This window comes from Trypanosoma grayi (assembly GCF_000691245.1).
Source record: "Trypanosoma grayi strain ANR4 Tgr_90_V1, whole genome shotgun sequence".
NCBI lineage: Eukaryota > Euglenozoa > Kinetoplastea > Trypanosomatida > Trypanosomatidae > Trypanosoma > Trypanosoma grayi.
This window is the reverse complement of record NW_008825709.1, coordinates 1-16,183: the sequence shown is the minus strand read 5'-3', so window position 1 is coordinate 16,183 and position 16,183 is coordinate 1. Positions and strand designations below refer to the sequence as shown.

Here is a 16,183-nt window from a genome sequence, read left to right as displayed (position 1 = left end):
CTTTCTGTTTTCTCCGTTCCAACTCTCCCTCTGCCCGCTGATTTCGCCGGCACCACCACGCAACTGCCCCCGCCCCCTCCCACTCTCTCTCTCTCTCCCCCTCTCCCTCTCAGTCTCTTCCTCCTCGGTAATTTACATCCTTCTTCCTTCACACACACACACACACAGACACGCGCAGGCAGAGAGTCTCACACAGTCCGTCCCTCGCACAGGACACACAAGCCCACATGCTCCCTCTCTCCCAGTCGTGCTGCTGCTGCTGCCGCTTCTTCTTCTCTCCCTCCTCAGTACTGCACCGCAGCGGGCTTGCTGCGCAGCGCTGACTCGGTGGCGGCCTCGTCCTCCTCGACGGCCTGTCGCATGCGGTTCAGCACGTTCTTCTTCTCCACCACCTTACGCTCCTCGTCCTCGACGTAGCGCATAGAGCGGTCGACGAAGCGGCCGCGCTCCTCCACCGACTTGATGCCGTACTCCTGCAACGGGTGCACAAAGGGAACGGCGGCACGCTCGTACTTGGCATGCACGCCCTCTTCAATGCTGTGGAACAGCTGCTCGCCCGCATCCTGCGTCGCGTTGAGGGCGTTGATGACACCGGTGACGCCCTTGATCTGCTCGATGATGCCCTCGAGCTCGACGCGGTAGTTGTTCATGTTCGGGTCGAGGCTCTCCATCGCGGAGTTGCGGTTGTGCTCGAGAAGGCGGGCCTGTCGCTCAAGCGTGTCGAGACGGTGCATCTTCTTCACCGTCAGCTCCCCGCAGCACGCGACGAACTTGCTGTACGCGGTCATGAAGTCGCCCGCCTCCATGTCGTTGAGCTGGTTCATGACCTCGCGCAGGTTCTGTCGTGGCATGCGCGTGACCATGTCGTCCACGTACGACTGCAGGCTCGGCACCACCGCCTCCACGCGCTCAAAGTACTCGAGGCAGCGCAGAAGGCGGCGCTTCTGCTGCTCCTCCATGTCGACAAACTCGTTGTACGAGGTGATGCGCTCCTCCTCCTCCCGCTTCGCCCGCACCTGGGCCTCGGCCAACTCCTTCTGCTTCACCGTCAGCTCCCGAAGCTCGCGGGCCTTCTGCCGCAGCTCCTCCACCACCTTGCGCTTGCTCTCCACGACCTTGACAAGGTCCGCGTCCATCGCCTTCACCTTGGCGCAGAACGCGTCGAGGCACTTGTTGTGCGTGGTGTCCTCTTCGACACGCTTCTTGTCACAGTTGCGGAGGTCCTCGCGGAGGGCGTTACGCCGCGTGCGGAGGTCGTCGGCGAACTTCGTAACCGCTTCCTCCGCGTCGCGGTGCAGCGCGTCCATCTCGGCGGCGAAGCTGCTCTCCTGTGCCGTCATGTCGTCGCCGAGGATGCGCTGCATGCGCTTTGCACACACCGCCACGTACTCGTAGCGCACAGCAATAAGCTGCCGGTGGTGGCGCTCCACCTCCACCACATCGCCGCCGGCGAGGGCGCGCTCGTACGCGCTGATGGCTTCATCGAGCTTCCGCTGCGCCTTCTCGAGCTCAACGTCGAGCTCGGAGAGCTCTGAGCGCAGCTCCGCCATGAGGTCGACGTGCTGGATCTCGTAGAGCGCACCGCACACATCGGCGAGGTCGCGGGTAAGGTCAGACGGCTGGTGCGGCTTCAGCGCGGTGAGGTTCTCCCGCATCAGCAGGAAGCGGCCGCGCGGCAGCTCCGACGGGGCGTCCCGAAGCGTCTGCAGGATGCTCTGCACTCCCGTGACGTCGAGTGAGGGGCGCCCCACTATTTCCGCCATCTGGTCCCGCGTCACCTGCTGCTCGCAGTGCTGCATTAACTTCTCTTCCGTCCATCCACATGGGGCCTCGTGCTTGTAGCGCTCCTTAAGCTCGCTGGCGGCGGCGAGGAGGTCGATGCCACGCGCTGAGAGGGGCACCAGGCGGCCCTCTGTGTACGCCACGTAATTCTCTGCTGTGGCGATGGCGTTCTCGACAAGCTCATAGAGTGCTGCCACGGCGCGGTGGTTCTCAGCTTCCTGCGCCTCCTTTCGCGGGTACTGCGGCCGTACAAGGGCACAGCTGTCGTGGTAGACGGTCATTGGCGTTGGTGTCTTTTGCCTTATTCTGTTTGTGTCTTCGAGTTAGCCTTAAATTTTCTTTTTGGTTTCTTCCTGTAGATGTGTGTGCGTAGGTGCAAATATCGCGTTCCTCGTGTGTCGGTAGTAACCCCCCCCNAAAAAAAAACAAAAACAAAAACAAAAACAAAACAAAACACGGAGAACAAAAACGCCACAGAAGGAGTATAATTCGTATTACGAAAAAAATAACAGTTATAGCGGCAACAGTCATAGTTCTGGTCGTAGTAGAGGTGACCACAACAGCCGCAGCATCAACATCAAGGACCATCGCGGCGGCGGAGGCAGAATCAGAAGCAATGACGGGTAAAAACAGCAATAGAAGCAACCACCACCACCACCAACAACAAAAAAGATAATCCAACACGCCAAGAACGACCTTCCCCACCACCACCACCACCACCACCGCCATTTACCTTCCCACCACTTGCAGCAGCGGGCATAGGAGGTAATCGGATGGAACTGAGAACGAGGCAAGATGGTATTGGTGGTGGTGATAATAATGCTGCGGTTGCGTCTGTCCATGACTGGGCTCAAGCCAACGAAAGGACGGAATAAGGAGACACACACACACACAGAAAACTAAACGAAAGCTTATTCTCCCCAAAAGCACACTCACTTACTCACTCTCATTCCTTCTCATCTCACTCNTGGTGATAATAATGCTGCGGTTGCGTCTGTCCATGACTGGGCTCAAGCCAACGAAAGGACGGAATAAGGAGACACACACACACACACACACACAGAAAACTAAACGAAAGCTTATTCTCCCCAAAAGCACACTCACTTACTCACTCTCATTCCTTCTCATCTCACTCACATGCGTATTTTTTCCAATCATCACAGCATACCGTCCTGTATTCTCTTGCTTGTGCAACGCAAAGGTCGTAAGGGGGTCTGGTCTCACTGCTCCTTCTTGCTTCGCTCCTTCAGGGCTTTTTCGATTAGTCGATCGTCGAATTCTTGTGGCTTGTTGCAAAAGTACCAGACAACGGCAGCCAGAACGCCAAGAGAAACAGCGGAGGATATGATAATAGCGGCGATGGTTGCGCTACTCATCGGCTGGTCATATGAGTACGTCTCGGGTGCCTCTGGGAGGCCCTCAAACGTGATCCACACACGGGCGCAGCGGTATTCAAATGGGAGCCCGGAGCTGCTGAAGCCAACTTCCATGTACATGGTGTTGCCCGTGATGTATTCGTCGCTCAGGGTGCCCAGATCCTTTGTCACGCTGTGCAGCGTATAGTTACCTTTGCCGCCAAAGAATCTCTTCAAGGCGGCACCTGTTTTAAGCGGCCTGGACACCTTCTGTCGGTCCATCAACTCGGGGTGATTGAAGGGGTAGATGATGAAGTCGAACTGCCCGTCCTTTTGCAGCGGGTGGCCGCTGATCATTCCGAACGAGTATGGGTCCGACGAATCCGGGGCCAGAATGAAGCTGAAGAGCTGCCCCGAGCGCTCCAATTCGCTGTATTTCCCCAGCACGCCCTTCCTCAACGTCACGTAGACGCCGTCACGCTCCACGGTGCCGAAGGCGGCTTGCGGCTCCTTTAGCGCGATGATGTTTTCCATCTCGTCGTTCTCCATCCAGCGGTAAGTGACGTTGAGGTTCAAGGCGAGGGTCGCACTGCGCCGCACCCGCACGCAGTAATCGCTCTCGCTGCTGCGCGGCAGGCCGAGCGCTCCGCCGTGCTCGTCGCGGCATAAGGCGGTGTTGGTGAGGCGCGGCGACGCGAGCAGCAGGCGCGGGGCGCAGACCCACCCTTGGCTGGCGCCCTTCAGCTGCCAGATGGTGCCGAGCGGGCAGATGCACACCACGTCGGTCTCTGCAGCGTGCGTACACGCGCCGCGCTCCTCCTCAGTCAGATTGCTGTACGCCGCGCCCGTCACATTCGTGTCATTGCAGCTGAAGACAGTGGATCCAGGCACCGCAACGTAGCCCCGCGAGCAGCGCCGCTCCGGTGTCGGCTCCGCCTTGGCGGAAAACCGCAATAAATCCCCCTCCCACTCATTCTCCTCATCCTCATCGCCGGATGGCACTTCCTCATCCAATTCCATCGCGTCTGCTTCTGATGCTGGTTTCCCTATTTGGGACTCACTAAGCAAATAATTCCGCCCCTTCGTCCCCCTTGCCATTTCCGTAGCCACTGTTGTTGCTACCTTATTCTCTTCTGCCTCCCCCGCACGTAAATCCATGCGGGCGAGACGTTTAATTTCGTCGATCCACGTCTGCGGCTCCGCCTTGTTGAAAAGCTTCTCGGTGAAGGAGCTCACAACTTGCACCACACGAATGAATTTTGCCGTAGCGCTATCGCCACGGTGGACAGGCTGTTGCTTCTGCATTCCGCCGTTTACATCGTCCACGACGAAGAGGAGGAGGAGAAGCAGCGCGAGAGAAACTTGCGTCACTGCACGTTTGGCGCGTGTCATGTGAATGCGTATACGTACAACTAAAAGAAGCAAAAACCAAAAAAAAAAAACGGTGTATATGGCAGCGCTTTTCACGCGTGCCCCAAAGCTTCAACTAAACCACTAGCGAAATAAATAGAAAGAAACACGAAAGACACATCATATATAAGCACGATAAAAATAAATATATGTATATGTATATACCACCAGTAAGACACTGGGTGCCATACCAAAGTGTGTGTGTGTGTGAATCCGTGAAAGAGAGAGCCCCTTTGCGGTCGAACCCCCCCGCCGTCACAGAACTGCATGGCGCCTTCCCTGCGCGCGCCGCACCCACAAGAAATACTACCGTCACACCCACAAGAGCGAGGCGCACCGAGATGCCCCATCTGCTCGCTCTTGTTACTTCGATGTCTTTGCGGTTTCCGCCATGCCCGCCTCAAATGCGCGGCTCTCCTCCCCCTTCAGCTGGTCCATCGCCGCCTGCCCTTCGCAGTACGCCTCCATGCGCATAGCCAACGCCGACGCCTTCTGCAGCTCCTCCGCGCTCCACGCCTCCCGCGCCGCGAGGAGCCTTTGCACGTCTGACGGCAGCTGCACCGCTGTCACGGTGAACATCGTTATGCCAAGCATTGCCAGCGGAGTGCAGGCACGACACAGCACGCGGTTCGACGTGAACCCGCTTGCGAGGGACTGCACGGGGTCGGCGTAACGGTAGCCGCGCACCGCCAGCCACCCGCCGACGCCGAGCCACCCACACTGCATGCCAACCGCCCACGTGGCACGCTTGTAGGCATAGCTGAGCATCCCCTGCTGGGCATCATGGACGGCGTACAGGCGCTGCGCCTCTTCCATACGCCGCACGTACGCCGTGGGAATTGCGAGTCCCTCCGCCAGCGCCGGGTCGCTGATGAACGGCGAGTCTGGCGGGGCGTGAACGTCCCAGTCGATCCCGCTTGCGTCCGACGTCTTTGCACTCATGCGACCAATCGGAGTTATGAGGAAAAGAAAACACTGGGTACTATAAATAAATCTCGCTATGCCATTCATGTATATACACGCACGCATACGAATGCGTACAGAAAAAAATAAAATACAAATAAAAACAAGAGACGAAGATAACAGAAAGAGACGATATGGTGATGCGCGATGCTTTTTTTTGTTTGACGTGCCAAACAAGCACGATCGTGGCACTTTTGTACGCCCCCTCCCCTCTCCCATATGATGTTCGAAGTGAAAGTGTGCGGCACACTGTGGAGAGATCTGACCTTTGTGAGGAAACGCCCAAGGCGCGCTAGCATGCAATCCATTCCACAACAGAATCCTACGCAAACAGCCTGTCGCACACTCAAGAGCCCAATATCTGCTTCAGGGTTTTCCTTTACGTGTTATATTCCCTCTTCACACAAGGCCTTGTAAGGAGGACAAAAAATAAAAAAAATTCCTTCATATCTTCTTGTTTTTCACAGAGTGACGGTATCGTGCCCGTTTTTCCCTCTCCACACGCACTGCTTGGTGGACACATGCACTCAAGCTGTCAGCATTTAGGCTCGGCACCACGTGACTCACAAGGCTGATGAGGCTCTGCACGTATCCGTTAGACAGCCCCGCACCTCCTGTAGTCCCTTTCTCCGCCATGTAGTAGTGCGAGGTACCAATCGTGCTTATCACATGTGTGCTATTCAAAGAAATGAACTGAGGAGCTTGTAACCGCTGCACGTCCTGGAGGAATGGCTCAAGACGTGCGTACAGCTCCACACGCCGCGCCACGTCGGAGCTATTGCCGTGTGAGCGAAGACGCTGGCCGTTTGCCGCTGGTATTAGGTAGCTGTCCGACAGGTCGTACTCCACCATGCCAACTGACGCGGGCAAGCTTCCCTGTTTCTGACATGCCACCAATAGGCGAAATGCCTTCAGACTGTTCGTTGTCATACCACACGAACTGTCATGCAGCAGCAGTAGTGTCACACCCTTCAATGATGCCTCATTCCCCTCCTCCCCTTCCCTTTGTTGTTGCTCTTTCGCCTCTTTCGGCTGCTGAACATGAACGATATACGGTACAGTCGCGTGGGCTGGAAGCCATAGAAACCACGGGGCGTGCTGTCCGGAGGTGCCGTACATCGGGCTTCGGAGTGTCGCGAGTGGGTCAAGGAACGTTGCGGCTTGCAATCCTGCGCGAAGCTCCACCAACGCGGTGCGGAACTCCTCCGGCGTGGGGTGAGCGACTGGAAGACCACTGTGGGGCTTTTCTTGCAGATTCGTCTGATCAAGAAACAGGCTTCTCCAACCCTCCTTGGGGCTTTGCAGTTCCTCCGCGTCGATCTCCAGCGGAGCAACCCTGCCGTTGCCGTGAAACACATACACCTCACACAGCCTTGGAGGCTCCTGTTTGAAATGCCGCCACACAGAGAAGCGGAGTTCCTCCACCAGCGCAGCCGCCTCATCAGAGACGACTGTCACGTACTGCACACGATTGTCGTTGGAATTGGCGTGTGCTGCGTGGAAGACGGCCCTCTCACAGCCTTCTTTCCCTTTAGTAGGAGCGGGAGGGAGCACAACCACAACCAGCACTCGCTCACCCGCCTTATTCTGCGGCGTTGCTGCTGCTGCTGCAAAGGGCTTCTGGCGCAACAGCTCCTGCATTCCCGCGAAGGTCACCCCAAAGTGGCGCTCGTAAACTTGCTGCAGGTCCCATCCCGTGGCGTGGCTCCGAAGAGGCTGCGCCAAATTGCTTGTCTCCAGAAAGTCAACGAGACGCATGCCGAAGCTTCTGCTCCAGAGCACTTTATCCGAATATCTAGTGGGCGCAGGAAACAACAGCACACGTGCAGAAAAATGCTCAAGGGTGCCTCCCCTTGTTCCATCCGGCAGCAGCTCCACTCTTTCCAACACCGTAAGCCGCACTCCCTCCGTCACCGGCAACAACTTGAGGCGAGAAATAAGATCCGCTGGAAACCTCCACCTACTAAATTTTGCCAGAAACTCCAGGCTTTCCGGCTGGAGCTTCTCCAGGGATGCCACGCGGAGTTTATCCCATCCAGCATTATGGGATTCCGCCAGCTGCTCTTCCTGCACAAAGAATACAGGCAGCGCATCACCCATTCTGCGGCGGATATCAATCGATGAATCGAACAGAATGTCACGCAGTGGCGAAGTCCCCTGCTTCTCATCGTAATCTGCACCCTTGCACACAATAAGCGCTAGCCTGTCGAAGCGCCGGAGTACAGTGTGGAGCTCCTTCACAGACCGCAGCTGCAGGTATGAGCGGGAGTTGGTGATGATGAAGTCACTTACACGGCGCAGGGTTGCGGGCCCACGCAACGTCTGGATGCCCTGCATGCCGTTCGTGCAAAAAAAAATGCCTGGGGACTGTAGGACCATACGAAGCGTGTCGTGGCCGAAGAATTCATTTGTGTCAAAGTCGGCCTGCCGGATGGCCGCAATGATTTGCGCCGGCTCCGTCGACTCCGAGCGCTGAGGCCACATAAAGACATATTTCTTAGAGTGTTGTGACTCTCCAACCTTTTTTTCTGGATTTAGCAAACCAGCAAAGGCATTTCGCCGCACAACCGCGACGTGCGACGCATTGAGGTTCACCTTTTGCAAACTCCTGGCCAACGAATCAGGGATGCCACTAGCTGGGCTGCTTTCAGTTGGCTGCAGCACTGCCACCAGGCTCTGCAGGATCTCAAGGTATTTATCTACGCCGTGGTCCCAATCGTTGAAGACCACCAGCAGCATCTCATCCACAATCTTGCCCTTACTAATCCCCTGCAGCGCCTTCAGGTCCATGTCAATGATGCCATCGAAGAAGCGGGGAATTGCGCCCTGACGCACGCCGCTTTGATTGTAGTACGACATCAGCTGCAGTGCGGCCATGCGATCACCGGCCCCATTGACACGGCGCGGGTCGTAGATGCGCGTGAGGAAGCTGCTAACGGTCCGTGCCTGTTCCGTTTGCGGCACCTTATAGGCCTGGCTATTCACAGAACGCAGCGTTCCCTTGCTTGGTCCAGGTGCAAGAGCACGCTGCGCAGCGAAGAGCAGACGATCATCGGGCTTAACGATGCCACCCGCGAGCGGGTTCCAACCCAAGCGGGGCGACTCAAAACCCACCGGCAGCGTTTTTGGGGATCCTGATTTGGATTCCGCATTGTTGGGTCTGACTTCAGCATGCTGCGGAGAGCTGAATGGGAAGTACGGAGTCTGCATTCTCTTGGTTTGCTCGGCGTTGCGCATCGGGGCATCCTCCGCCTGGCGGCCTGACGAAGAAAGGAGCAAAAACACACCGATATATAACATGAAGAGGATCACCATCCACGACAAACATCTGCGTCGGCGCCGCTGCTGTATCATCGTGCTGTGTTAGCACCTGCACTGTGCCCGATCTCTTCGCTTGTAACCGTTCCGATTCTGCCAGAGTGGGCGTGGGGGACGAAGGGAAAAGAGAAAAGAACATGCACTCCACGCATTATCCGGTCGTTTAGTTATCATTCCTCTTGGTGTAGGGTGGGGTGGGGGGCTCCGTTGACATACAACGGCACAACATCATGTATACAAAAGAAATTGGGACGTAGCCCGGACTCTCTCTATTCCCCCGGAGCACACACACACACACACACACACACAATTACAAGGGTTGCTGACTCGCACTTCGTTCCTCCACAACAAGCCTGGAGGGTGAGAACAGCCACCCGTCGTCGCTGGCGCGCCCACGTTTCCGCGCGCGGCCAAATGACACGCGCGGCGAGCAGACATTACTTTTGCTGTCTGACCCGGCAGCGTAGTTTGCCTGCAGCTTGCTTCCCAGGCTCGCCGCCGTGATGACACGTGCCGGCGTAATCTCTTCCACTAGCGAGAGCGGTGACTGCGGCTCCTGCATCCCGAGCTCCTCCTGCACAGTCATCATGACGCGTTGCAGTTCGGCGTTGTCGTCGCGGACCGCCTGAAGCTCCTCCGCCGTGTCGCCCAACTCGCGCTGCAGACACGATACCCACGCAATGCATAACTCCACGCGCCAGGCCGCCTCTTGCGCGGCGAGCCGCTGCCGCGCCACAGACTCTGTGGCATGCACGCGCTGGCGGCACTCCTCTACGTGGCGTGCGCGGAGACAACTAATCTCGCCCAGCATCATCTCGTTCTCCATGATGAGCTCTCGCACAAACGGTTCCTGCAGGACCGACATGGAGAACCCCGTTGACGGCGGCGGCGTCTTGTCCGCCCCACTCATCGCATGAGGACCCACCACGTTTTACTCTAGTGTATCTACTCCAGCTACCTCCATATGTGCGCGATTGTGCAGGCGAGGCAGTATACGTTCACATAAAAGAAATAATGAGAGAAGGCAGCGCAAAGAAAAAGATACTCTGAGCACACGATGCCTTTGGCCCCACGCGTCCGGTGAACGCACAGCGGAAAGACTGCAAAGAACACGACGCACAAAAAAAAAGAGATTCGCGTCTGTTTTTATACGGGTGACGCAAGACTAGCGAAGATGCTGAACACCTCCTCCACACTCTTGGCACGGCGGAACGCGCGCTCCCGCCCGACCTTCATGTAGACGGTACCGTTGTCGACGTACACAAAGACCGACGGCCCCGCGGCGCCCTCGTGAATGCGGCACACTTTATGCCCCTGGGCCGACCGCGCCGCCGTCTCCTCGAAGAGCAGCTGCCTGTCCTCCGTAACGGCGGACAGAATGGCGGTTGTGACCCTCCCATTCGACTGACGCAACATCGAGTGGTACTTCTTCTGTTGCGCCGTAGCGTTACCGCGACCGCTCACAACGCCAAGTTCGGCGTGGGCGAGCGCCTCCACAATGGCGAGACCGCGGTAACTGGCAGTGCACCACACCGGCAGAAGAGCCTGCGTCTTCCCTACCGCTGACGCCGCTGCTTCGCTGGACTTGGAATACCGAAGCCACGACTGCGCCAGGCGGAAGAGTGGCTCAGCAAGCCCATTGTGCACGTCAAACGTCATGCCTGCACGCGGTAGTGCGGCGGCGAAGGCGGACTCAGCTGGCACGAGAAGCGCATCGAATAACCGCTTTGTGAAGGCCACCACACGCTGCACATCTCCCGTGGTGGGCGCCTTTGAACTACATGCAGCGTATGTCTCCACGAGCACAACGTGCTGCACGAGTTGTACACATGCACGATGAAACTCTGCGGGACTTGTTGCGAGGTACGTTGGCAGAAGTTCTGCAGCACTGCGCTCCACAAGAGTGACAATGTTCGCAGCGGCCAGTGACGGGGATGCACGTACTACAATATATGGAATTAATGAAGGGAACAGCAGCAGCGCTGCTAGCTTCACAGGAACCGCAGGGGTGCCAAGGTCACACGGGAGACTACAAGCCACGTGCACGACCTGTGTGTCCAACGCCTCGGCAATCTCCTCGGGCATATTCACCCGCGCCTTGCTCAACAGGTCAAAGAGGTCGTCCCCCCGCAGCTCCTCAAGCTGTGGCACCTCCCCCGACGCAGTCATCTGCTGCAGCACATCAGCACGCCTCTCGGCCGCCTTGGTGGCGCCATGCAACCAATCCGCGAATAGCCCGGCTAGCAGCAGCTGCTCCGACACGACCGCCCCACTCGCCCACAAATTCTCAATGGACGAACCGTCATCGCTGCTCGACATCTCTGGTAAGCCCACAAGACCCTCAACTACCCGCCGTAGCAGCGGGTACGCGCTGCCGTGACGGCGCTTCTTCTCCATGAATGGTGATGGCTTCCGCGCCTCCTCCCGCAGTCGTTGGCCAACCTTCTCCGACGCGTCGATGTACGACGTGAACTCTGCGAGGCCGCGCAGCCCGCGGAGGGCCGCTTCAAAGCTCGCTGACTTCGGCATCACCGACGGCGCATCCGGGGGGGCCCCTCGTGACCGCTCCTCCAGCAGGAGCTGAGAGCGCTGAAAGGCCTTGGCCGCGTCATTGAAGAGCGCGTCGACCTCGTTCCTGGAGAACATTTGGCTTTCGAATAATAATAAAAGAAAACACAACAACAGGGAAGATGAAAAGAGGAATGCGGTGAAGACGCAGTACGAGTGCAGTAATCCACATTCTGTGCGATTGGTGCACACACTGCACCCTGTGTGAAGGTGATCCGTGAGAAAGGCACACAGAATACATCACTTCGCAAAAGCCTTCTGTACCTGGAAGTCATGAAATGGACGTTATGCAATCGTCTGCGCTCCCCCCATCCCCCGCAGTACTCACACCAGTGGGACAACAAAGCACACGCCCTGCACCAGCATCACCGTACCCTCCCCTCCTCCTCAATTGCAAGGAAAAAAAAGTGCTGTAGCGGGATTCAGCTCAATACCACCCACTTCACGCGTTAGCTGAGAAGCCGGTCGAGGTGGACAATGGCCCTCTGCTCACGAAGTGCATTAACGCCCTTTGCATATGAGCATTAGGCAGGATTAAACAACAACGACAAGCGAGAACAAAAGAAAACCTCTGTGGGAGCCTTCAGCCTCTCCTAAGCCGCAACAAGCGAAAAAAAAAAAAGGAAAAGCGGCAGCACGGTGCTGCACTGCTCAGCGGCACACGGAAACGAAGGCGGTTACCGGCTTTTGACCCACAATCACTGGCAATAGAGGGTTAAACAGAAGCGGGCAAGGGGAGGGGGAACAAATATGGAGAGGGCGGAGCTGCGCGGCATCAACCACATGCAACGAACGGAAACGAAGCACCCAGCAACCATATAGCACAGGCTGCGAAGGGTCTTTTGCTGTAACTAAAAACAACAACAAACAAATCAGTGGTCTTGCTGATACACCTTTTGTGCGGGCACACGCCCATTTGATTACGCCTGCATATATATATATATATATATGGGCGAGGAAGACACCTGAGCAACAACCTCGAGAGATACGCGTGGCCCACAAAAAATATATGAAGAATGGACACATTCTCCTTATCCTTCGCGGCCTCGCCAACCAACGTTTGCATTACCATAACCGTCCATCTCCCCTTCTGCTCAGTTGAAACACACGTAGATGGCTACAAGGGTGATGGTGATGTAAATGCCTCCGCCTATCATTGCCCCTCCCGATGCCTCGCTACACATAAAGAAGTGATCTGGGAGCTTCACACAGAGTATACCCGAGAGTATTAGAACCACAGGATTCATCATTACAATGACGACGGTAGTCGTCATACCAAGCACCATGAGTGCCTGCTCCCGCGTCAGACACTGCATGACCAACATCACGCCCCATAAGACGGAGGCAATGATGTAGCAGACAGAGGCGTAGCGCAGGTAGTGATCATGTTCATCCTGGAACGTCTGGCGTGAGCCAATCATGTTGGTAGTCAGTGGAATATAATGTCTTTGCCATGGCTGACCGTCTTCGTACCATACTCGTGACGATCCCGGCTGCTCTTCTGTCGCAACGCGTGCATAACTTACGCTGCAGAGATAACTAAAGGTGCCTGTTTGCTTTGGGCGGAGGTCTGCGTTAAGGTACACGTCGTCAGGGAACAGACGATCGCGCTCTGCCTTGACACGCTTGTAGACAGATTCCGCAAGTGCGACGACCTGTGGCCGACCAAGCACAGAGCACCACGCCCCAGTGCTGTTTCCGAATGGGTCGAAGCCGAGTGCCGTGCGCGTGCCGATGTCCTTTGTGACCAGCGCGCTTGCGTTGTTAAAAACGGCTGAATCGTACTGCGCATCGAAGAAGAGAAGTACATAACACATTGTCTCGTTTGAACGCGATAAGCAGTACGGGAGGAACGTTGTCTCGTTATTGTCCATTGTGAGCTGGCGCCAGCGTAGGTCGCTGAGTCCCGCCGGCAGGAGCGCGAAAGACGGGTGGCCGCGCAACTCCATGGCGCTGCATTGGGTGTCCATCGTGAGGTCCAGCACTGTGCCGCCGATGATGTGACCATTGCTCTGCACACGCGCCATGGCGAGCGCTGATATCGTGCCGAAGACACATCCGGTCACCAGCAGGAAGAGGCCCCACGCGAGGAGGCGCATCATGTTGTGCTTCTCCGAGGGCGAGGCGGCACCTCCAAGGGGGACAATCACCACGGTGACCTCCAGCACCACCATCACTAACATAAGCGTGAACGTCACCCCCCCGAGTGCCTCATCGTTGCGCAGAACAGTAGGGAGAAAACCTAAAAAGTACGACAGGACAAAGTTGGACGCGCAAGCGGCAGCACTGAGAACGGCGATGGCGATGCACCACCGCACGTGGCGCGCCGCCCCCATCAATTCCTCGCGCCGCTGCGCCGCCTGCACTTTGCTACGCTCACGGAAGTACTCTTCCTGCGTGACGATCTTCGGCTTCACCACCACTTTTTGGATATACTTCGGCAGGTCCTTGATGCGCCGCCCCCAGTCGAGGCGGCGGTAGCGCGTCCAATGCGGCGCGTAGTTCGCGTAAAAGCGCCAATAACGGCATGTGTGGCTCACCTGCAGGATCTCCCACATATCAAATGAGACGTATAGAAGTATGATGCATAACACGTCGGCATCGAACGGGCCGTTCTGCTCCGGCACACTCACTTCCTTGCCTGATCGGTGCGAGTGGTATGAGATGCAGGAGCGGAAGCACACCACATCCGCCGGCTCGCCACTAAACGTGAATCCGAGCAAGTCACCCTCGCGTTGGTGCACCATGAGCCCGCTGATCTGCTGTGATGAGCTTGTGAATCCGGTCGTGTCGGTCGTTGTCAGGTCTTCCGTAAAACTGCTCCATTCGCGATCGTGGTAGCGTAACGGTAGCGGCATGGGCACCGCATCATGTGTCGCCACGTGTACCCGCCGCGCACGCTCCGTCGTGTTCAAGTCTGGCAGTGGACTTGCGCCGCCCTCCTCGTACGCAACACCGATATTGTCGAGTGAATTTCGGTCACCGGAGCGCGCCCAGTAATCCATGCCACTGCCGCTCGTGTAGTCTACGATATTATGTTTACAGGTTTATCCCTTGCTCGACTGGCAGCTCCAACACACAACGAGAGAGAAAGTGTGGGGGAAAAAATAATAATTGCGATACAACAACGACGACAACAACAACAATACCAACCACAAAAGACCCCTATGAGCTTCAGGCAGACTACTGAAAATATGTATATGTGCGTGTGTGAGTGTGTGTGCGATTACCGTGCATTCCTGATCCGCGGCGCACTCAAACGTTCTGTGGGGGAAACACGGTTGCACCAGCGAAGCGCTCCCGCTCCAGCCGTTCTCGCTGCTCGCGCAGGTGTCGAAGCCCCTCTGGCACGCCGATCACGAACTCGCCGGGCCGCCCCCTCCGCCGCACATCCGTCAACTGAGCGATGCGGCGCTTCAGCCCTTTGCTCCACAACCGCGACGCGACATACGCCTTCTCGTCGTCGCTGCGCGGGAAGCCGAAGCGCCACGTCCACACCGCCTCAGTCCGCGCCTCGTTTTCGTTGCCCTCGCCGCGGCCGCCTTCCGAGGGTGCTTGATGCTCCTTATACGAGTGTTGTTGTTCGTTTTCTTGTTTCTGCTGCTGCAGGCCGTGGCCGAATGGGGCCTCCTCGATATTATCCTCCTCATCCCCACTGTCGGCATGAGCGGCAGTGTCCCACTCCCGCGCTTGACGCAATTCGATACGACGCATTGTAGAAGCTATGCTCTCAGAAGTGGTGGCTTGCTCCGCGGCACTAGAGAAAAGACATCCACGCTGCCGATAGTCTCCATAGTTGAGTGCCAACTCCTCCGCTCCCTTAATTGGGCGCGATGCGACAACGATGACGCCCTCACCGGGGCGATACTGGTACGTCACGTTAGGGTTGCGAGCGGTATGGTTCAGCATGTCAAGGAACGGCACCACAGCCATCTGCGGCTGCTGTGGACACCACGGATGCAAGTTCAGCGCACGGGAACGCACCATAAAGTGGGACCAACGCAACTCTTCCATTGTGCGTGCTGAGGCTTCGGTGCCAGCATTGCTGTCAGTTTCGCAACGCATAGGGGGTATGCACACAAGGAGTGGCTTAAGGACAGCGTTGTGGAGGAATTCTTCGTGTTTCAGCAGCTGTCGTGCTGCCTCCGACTCCGCATGGCGGTGCTGCGCGCCCGCCGCCTCGTGCTGCCGCTGTGTCAGCGGATGCCGTGTGCCACTGTAGAACGCCGTCATCAACTCCTGTGAGGCAGCCACTTCCGCCTGCGGCCTCCCGATGTGCGCGATACCGTGCTGCTCGGCAGCTTGCAGCATCAGCTCAACTGCCGCCTCCGGAGCGCTGGCACCGTCCGGCGGGAGCGCCGCTGTGTGGTCACCGAGGCGCAACTGGCGCTGGAGCGGGGCGAACGGTGCTGGCGCCACGCGCTGCAACAACAACAGCCCCATCGGCGGCACACGCGGCGGCAGGCACGCGACCCACTCCGCCAGAGGGTGACGCACGCCGCCGTAGCGCAGCACGTGCAGTGCGAGCACAATCAGAAGCGCATCGCGTGTTGACAACAGGTGCGGGTCACCCCGCACATTCACGAGGTGCCGCTGCAACTCGGTGTAGTTTGCGACGCATCCTTGCGCCGCGGCACGCTGCAGTACGGTGACGGCGGTCCCGCCGTGCAGGATGTGCGACTCCGGCACGACACAGAGCCGCTCACCTCTGCAGATGGCGCGCCTTGCCACCACACAGCGCACTGGCGCGGCCCTTCCGCCGTCCTTCCTTGCATTGCGCTGCTGAA

At 57.4% G+C, this 16,183-nt stretch overlaps 8 protein-coding genes across 8 annotated transcripts; all 8 read right to left on the bottom strand.

Annotated features, from left to right (window-relative positions):
* Window positions 1-284: 284 nt before the first annotated feature.
* On the bottom strand, window positions 285-2,063 carry DQ04_00901070 (putative paraflagellar rod component; the record flags this gene model as incomplete). The annotated part of the gene is made up of 1 exon (XM_009309885.1): window positions 285-2,063. The coding sequence occupies one exon, from the start codon at window positions 2,061-2,063 to the stop codon at window positions 285-287; it is 1,779 nt and encodes a 592-aa protein (XP_009308160.1).
* Window positions 2,064-3,002: 939 nt separating this feature from the next.
* DQ04_00901060 (hypothetical protein) lies at window positions 3,003-4,529 on the bottom strand (the record flags this gene model as incomplete). Its single annotated transcript, XM_009309884.1, has 1 exon — window positions 3,003-4,529. The coding sequence occupies one exon, from the start codon at window positions 4,527-4,529 to the stop codon at window positions 3,003-3,005; it is 1,527 nt and encodes a 508-aa protein (XP_009308159.1).
* A 381-nt stretch (window positions 4,530-4,910) lies between these two features.
* DQ04_00901050 (hypothetical protein) lies at window positions 4,911-5,489 on the bottom strand (the record flags this gene model as incomplete). Its single annotated transcript, XM_009309883.1, has 1 exon — window positions 4,911-5,489. The coding sequence occupies one exon, from the start codon at window positions 5,487-5,489 to the stop codon at window positions 4,911-4,913; it is 579 nt and encodes a 192-aa protein (XP_009308158.1).
* A 465-nt stretch (window positions 5,490-5,954) lies between these two features.
* DQ04_00901040 (hypothetical protein) lies at window positions 5,955-8,720 on the bottom strand (the record flags this gene model as incomplete). The annotated part of the gene is made up of 1 exon (XM_009309882.1): window positions 5,955-8,720. The coding sequence occupies one exon, from the start codon at window positions 8,718-8,720 to the stop codon at window positions 5,955-5,957; it is 2,766 nt and encodes a 921-aa protein (XP_009308157.1).
* A 418-nt stretch (window positions 8,721-9,138) lies between these two features.
* On the bottom strand, window positions 9,139-9,738 carry DQ04_00901030 (hypothetical protein; the record flags this gene model as incomplete). The annotated part of the gene is made up of 1 exon (XM_009309881.1): window positions 9,139-9,738. One exon carries the CDS (start codon window positions 9,736-9,738, stop codon window positions 9,139-9,141), a length of 600 nt encoding a protein of 199 aa, XP_009308156.1.
* Window positions 9,739-9,974: 236 nt separating this feature from the next.
* On the bottom strand, window positions 9,975-11,474 carry DQ04_00901020 (hypothetical protein; the record flags this gene model as incomplete). Its single annotated transcript, XM_009309880.1, has 1 exon — window positions 9,975-11,474. One exon carries the CDS (start codon window positions 11,472-11,474, stop codon window positions 9,975-9,977), a length of 1,500 nt encoding a protein of 499 aa, XP_009308155.1.
* Window positions 11,475-12,490: 1,016 nt separating this feature from the next.
* Window positions 12,491-14,401, bottom strand: DQ04_00901010 (hypothetical protein; the record flags this gene model as incomplete). Its single annotated transcript, XM_009309879.1, has 1 exon — window positions 12,491-14,401. One exon carries the CDS (start codon window positions 14,399-14,401, stop codon window positions 12,491-12,493), a length of 1,911 nt encoding a protein of 636 aa, XP_009308154.1.
* Window positions 14,402-14,651: 250 nt separating this feature from the next.
* Window positions 14,652-15,839, bottom strand: DQ04_00901000 (hypothetical protein; the record flags this gene model as incomplete). The annotated part of the gene is made up of 1 exon (XM_009309878.1): window positions 14,652-15,839. The coding sequence occupies one exon, from the start codon at window positions 15,837-15,839 to the stop codon at window positions 14,652-14,654; it is 1,188 nt and encodes a 395-aa protein (XP_009308153.1).
* Window positions 15,840-16,183: the final 344 nt, after the last annotated feature.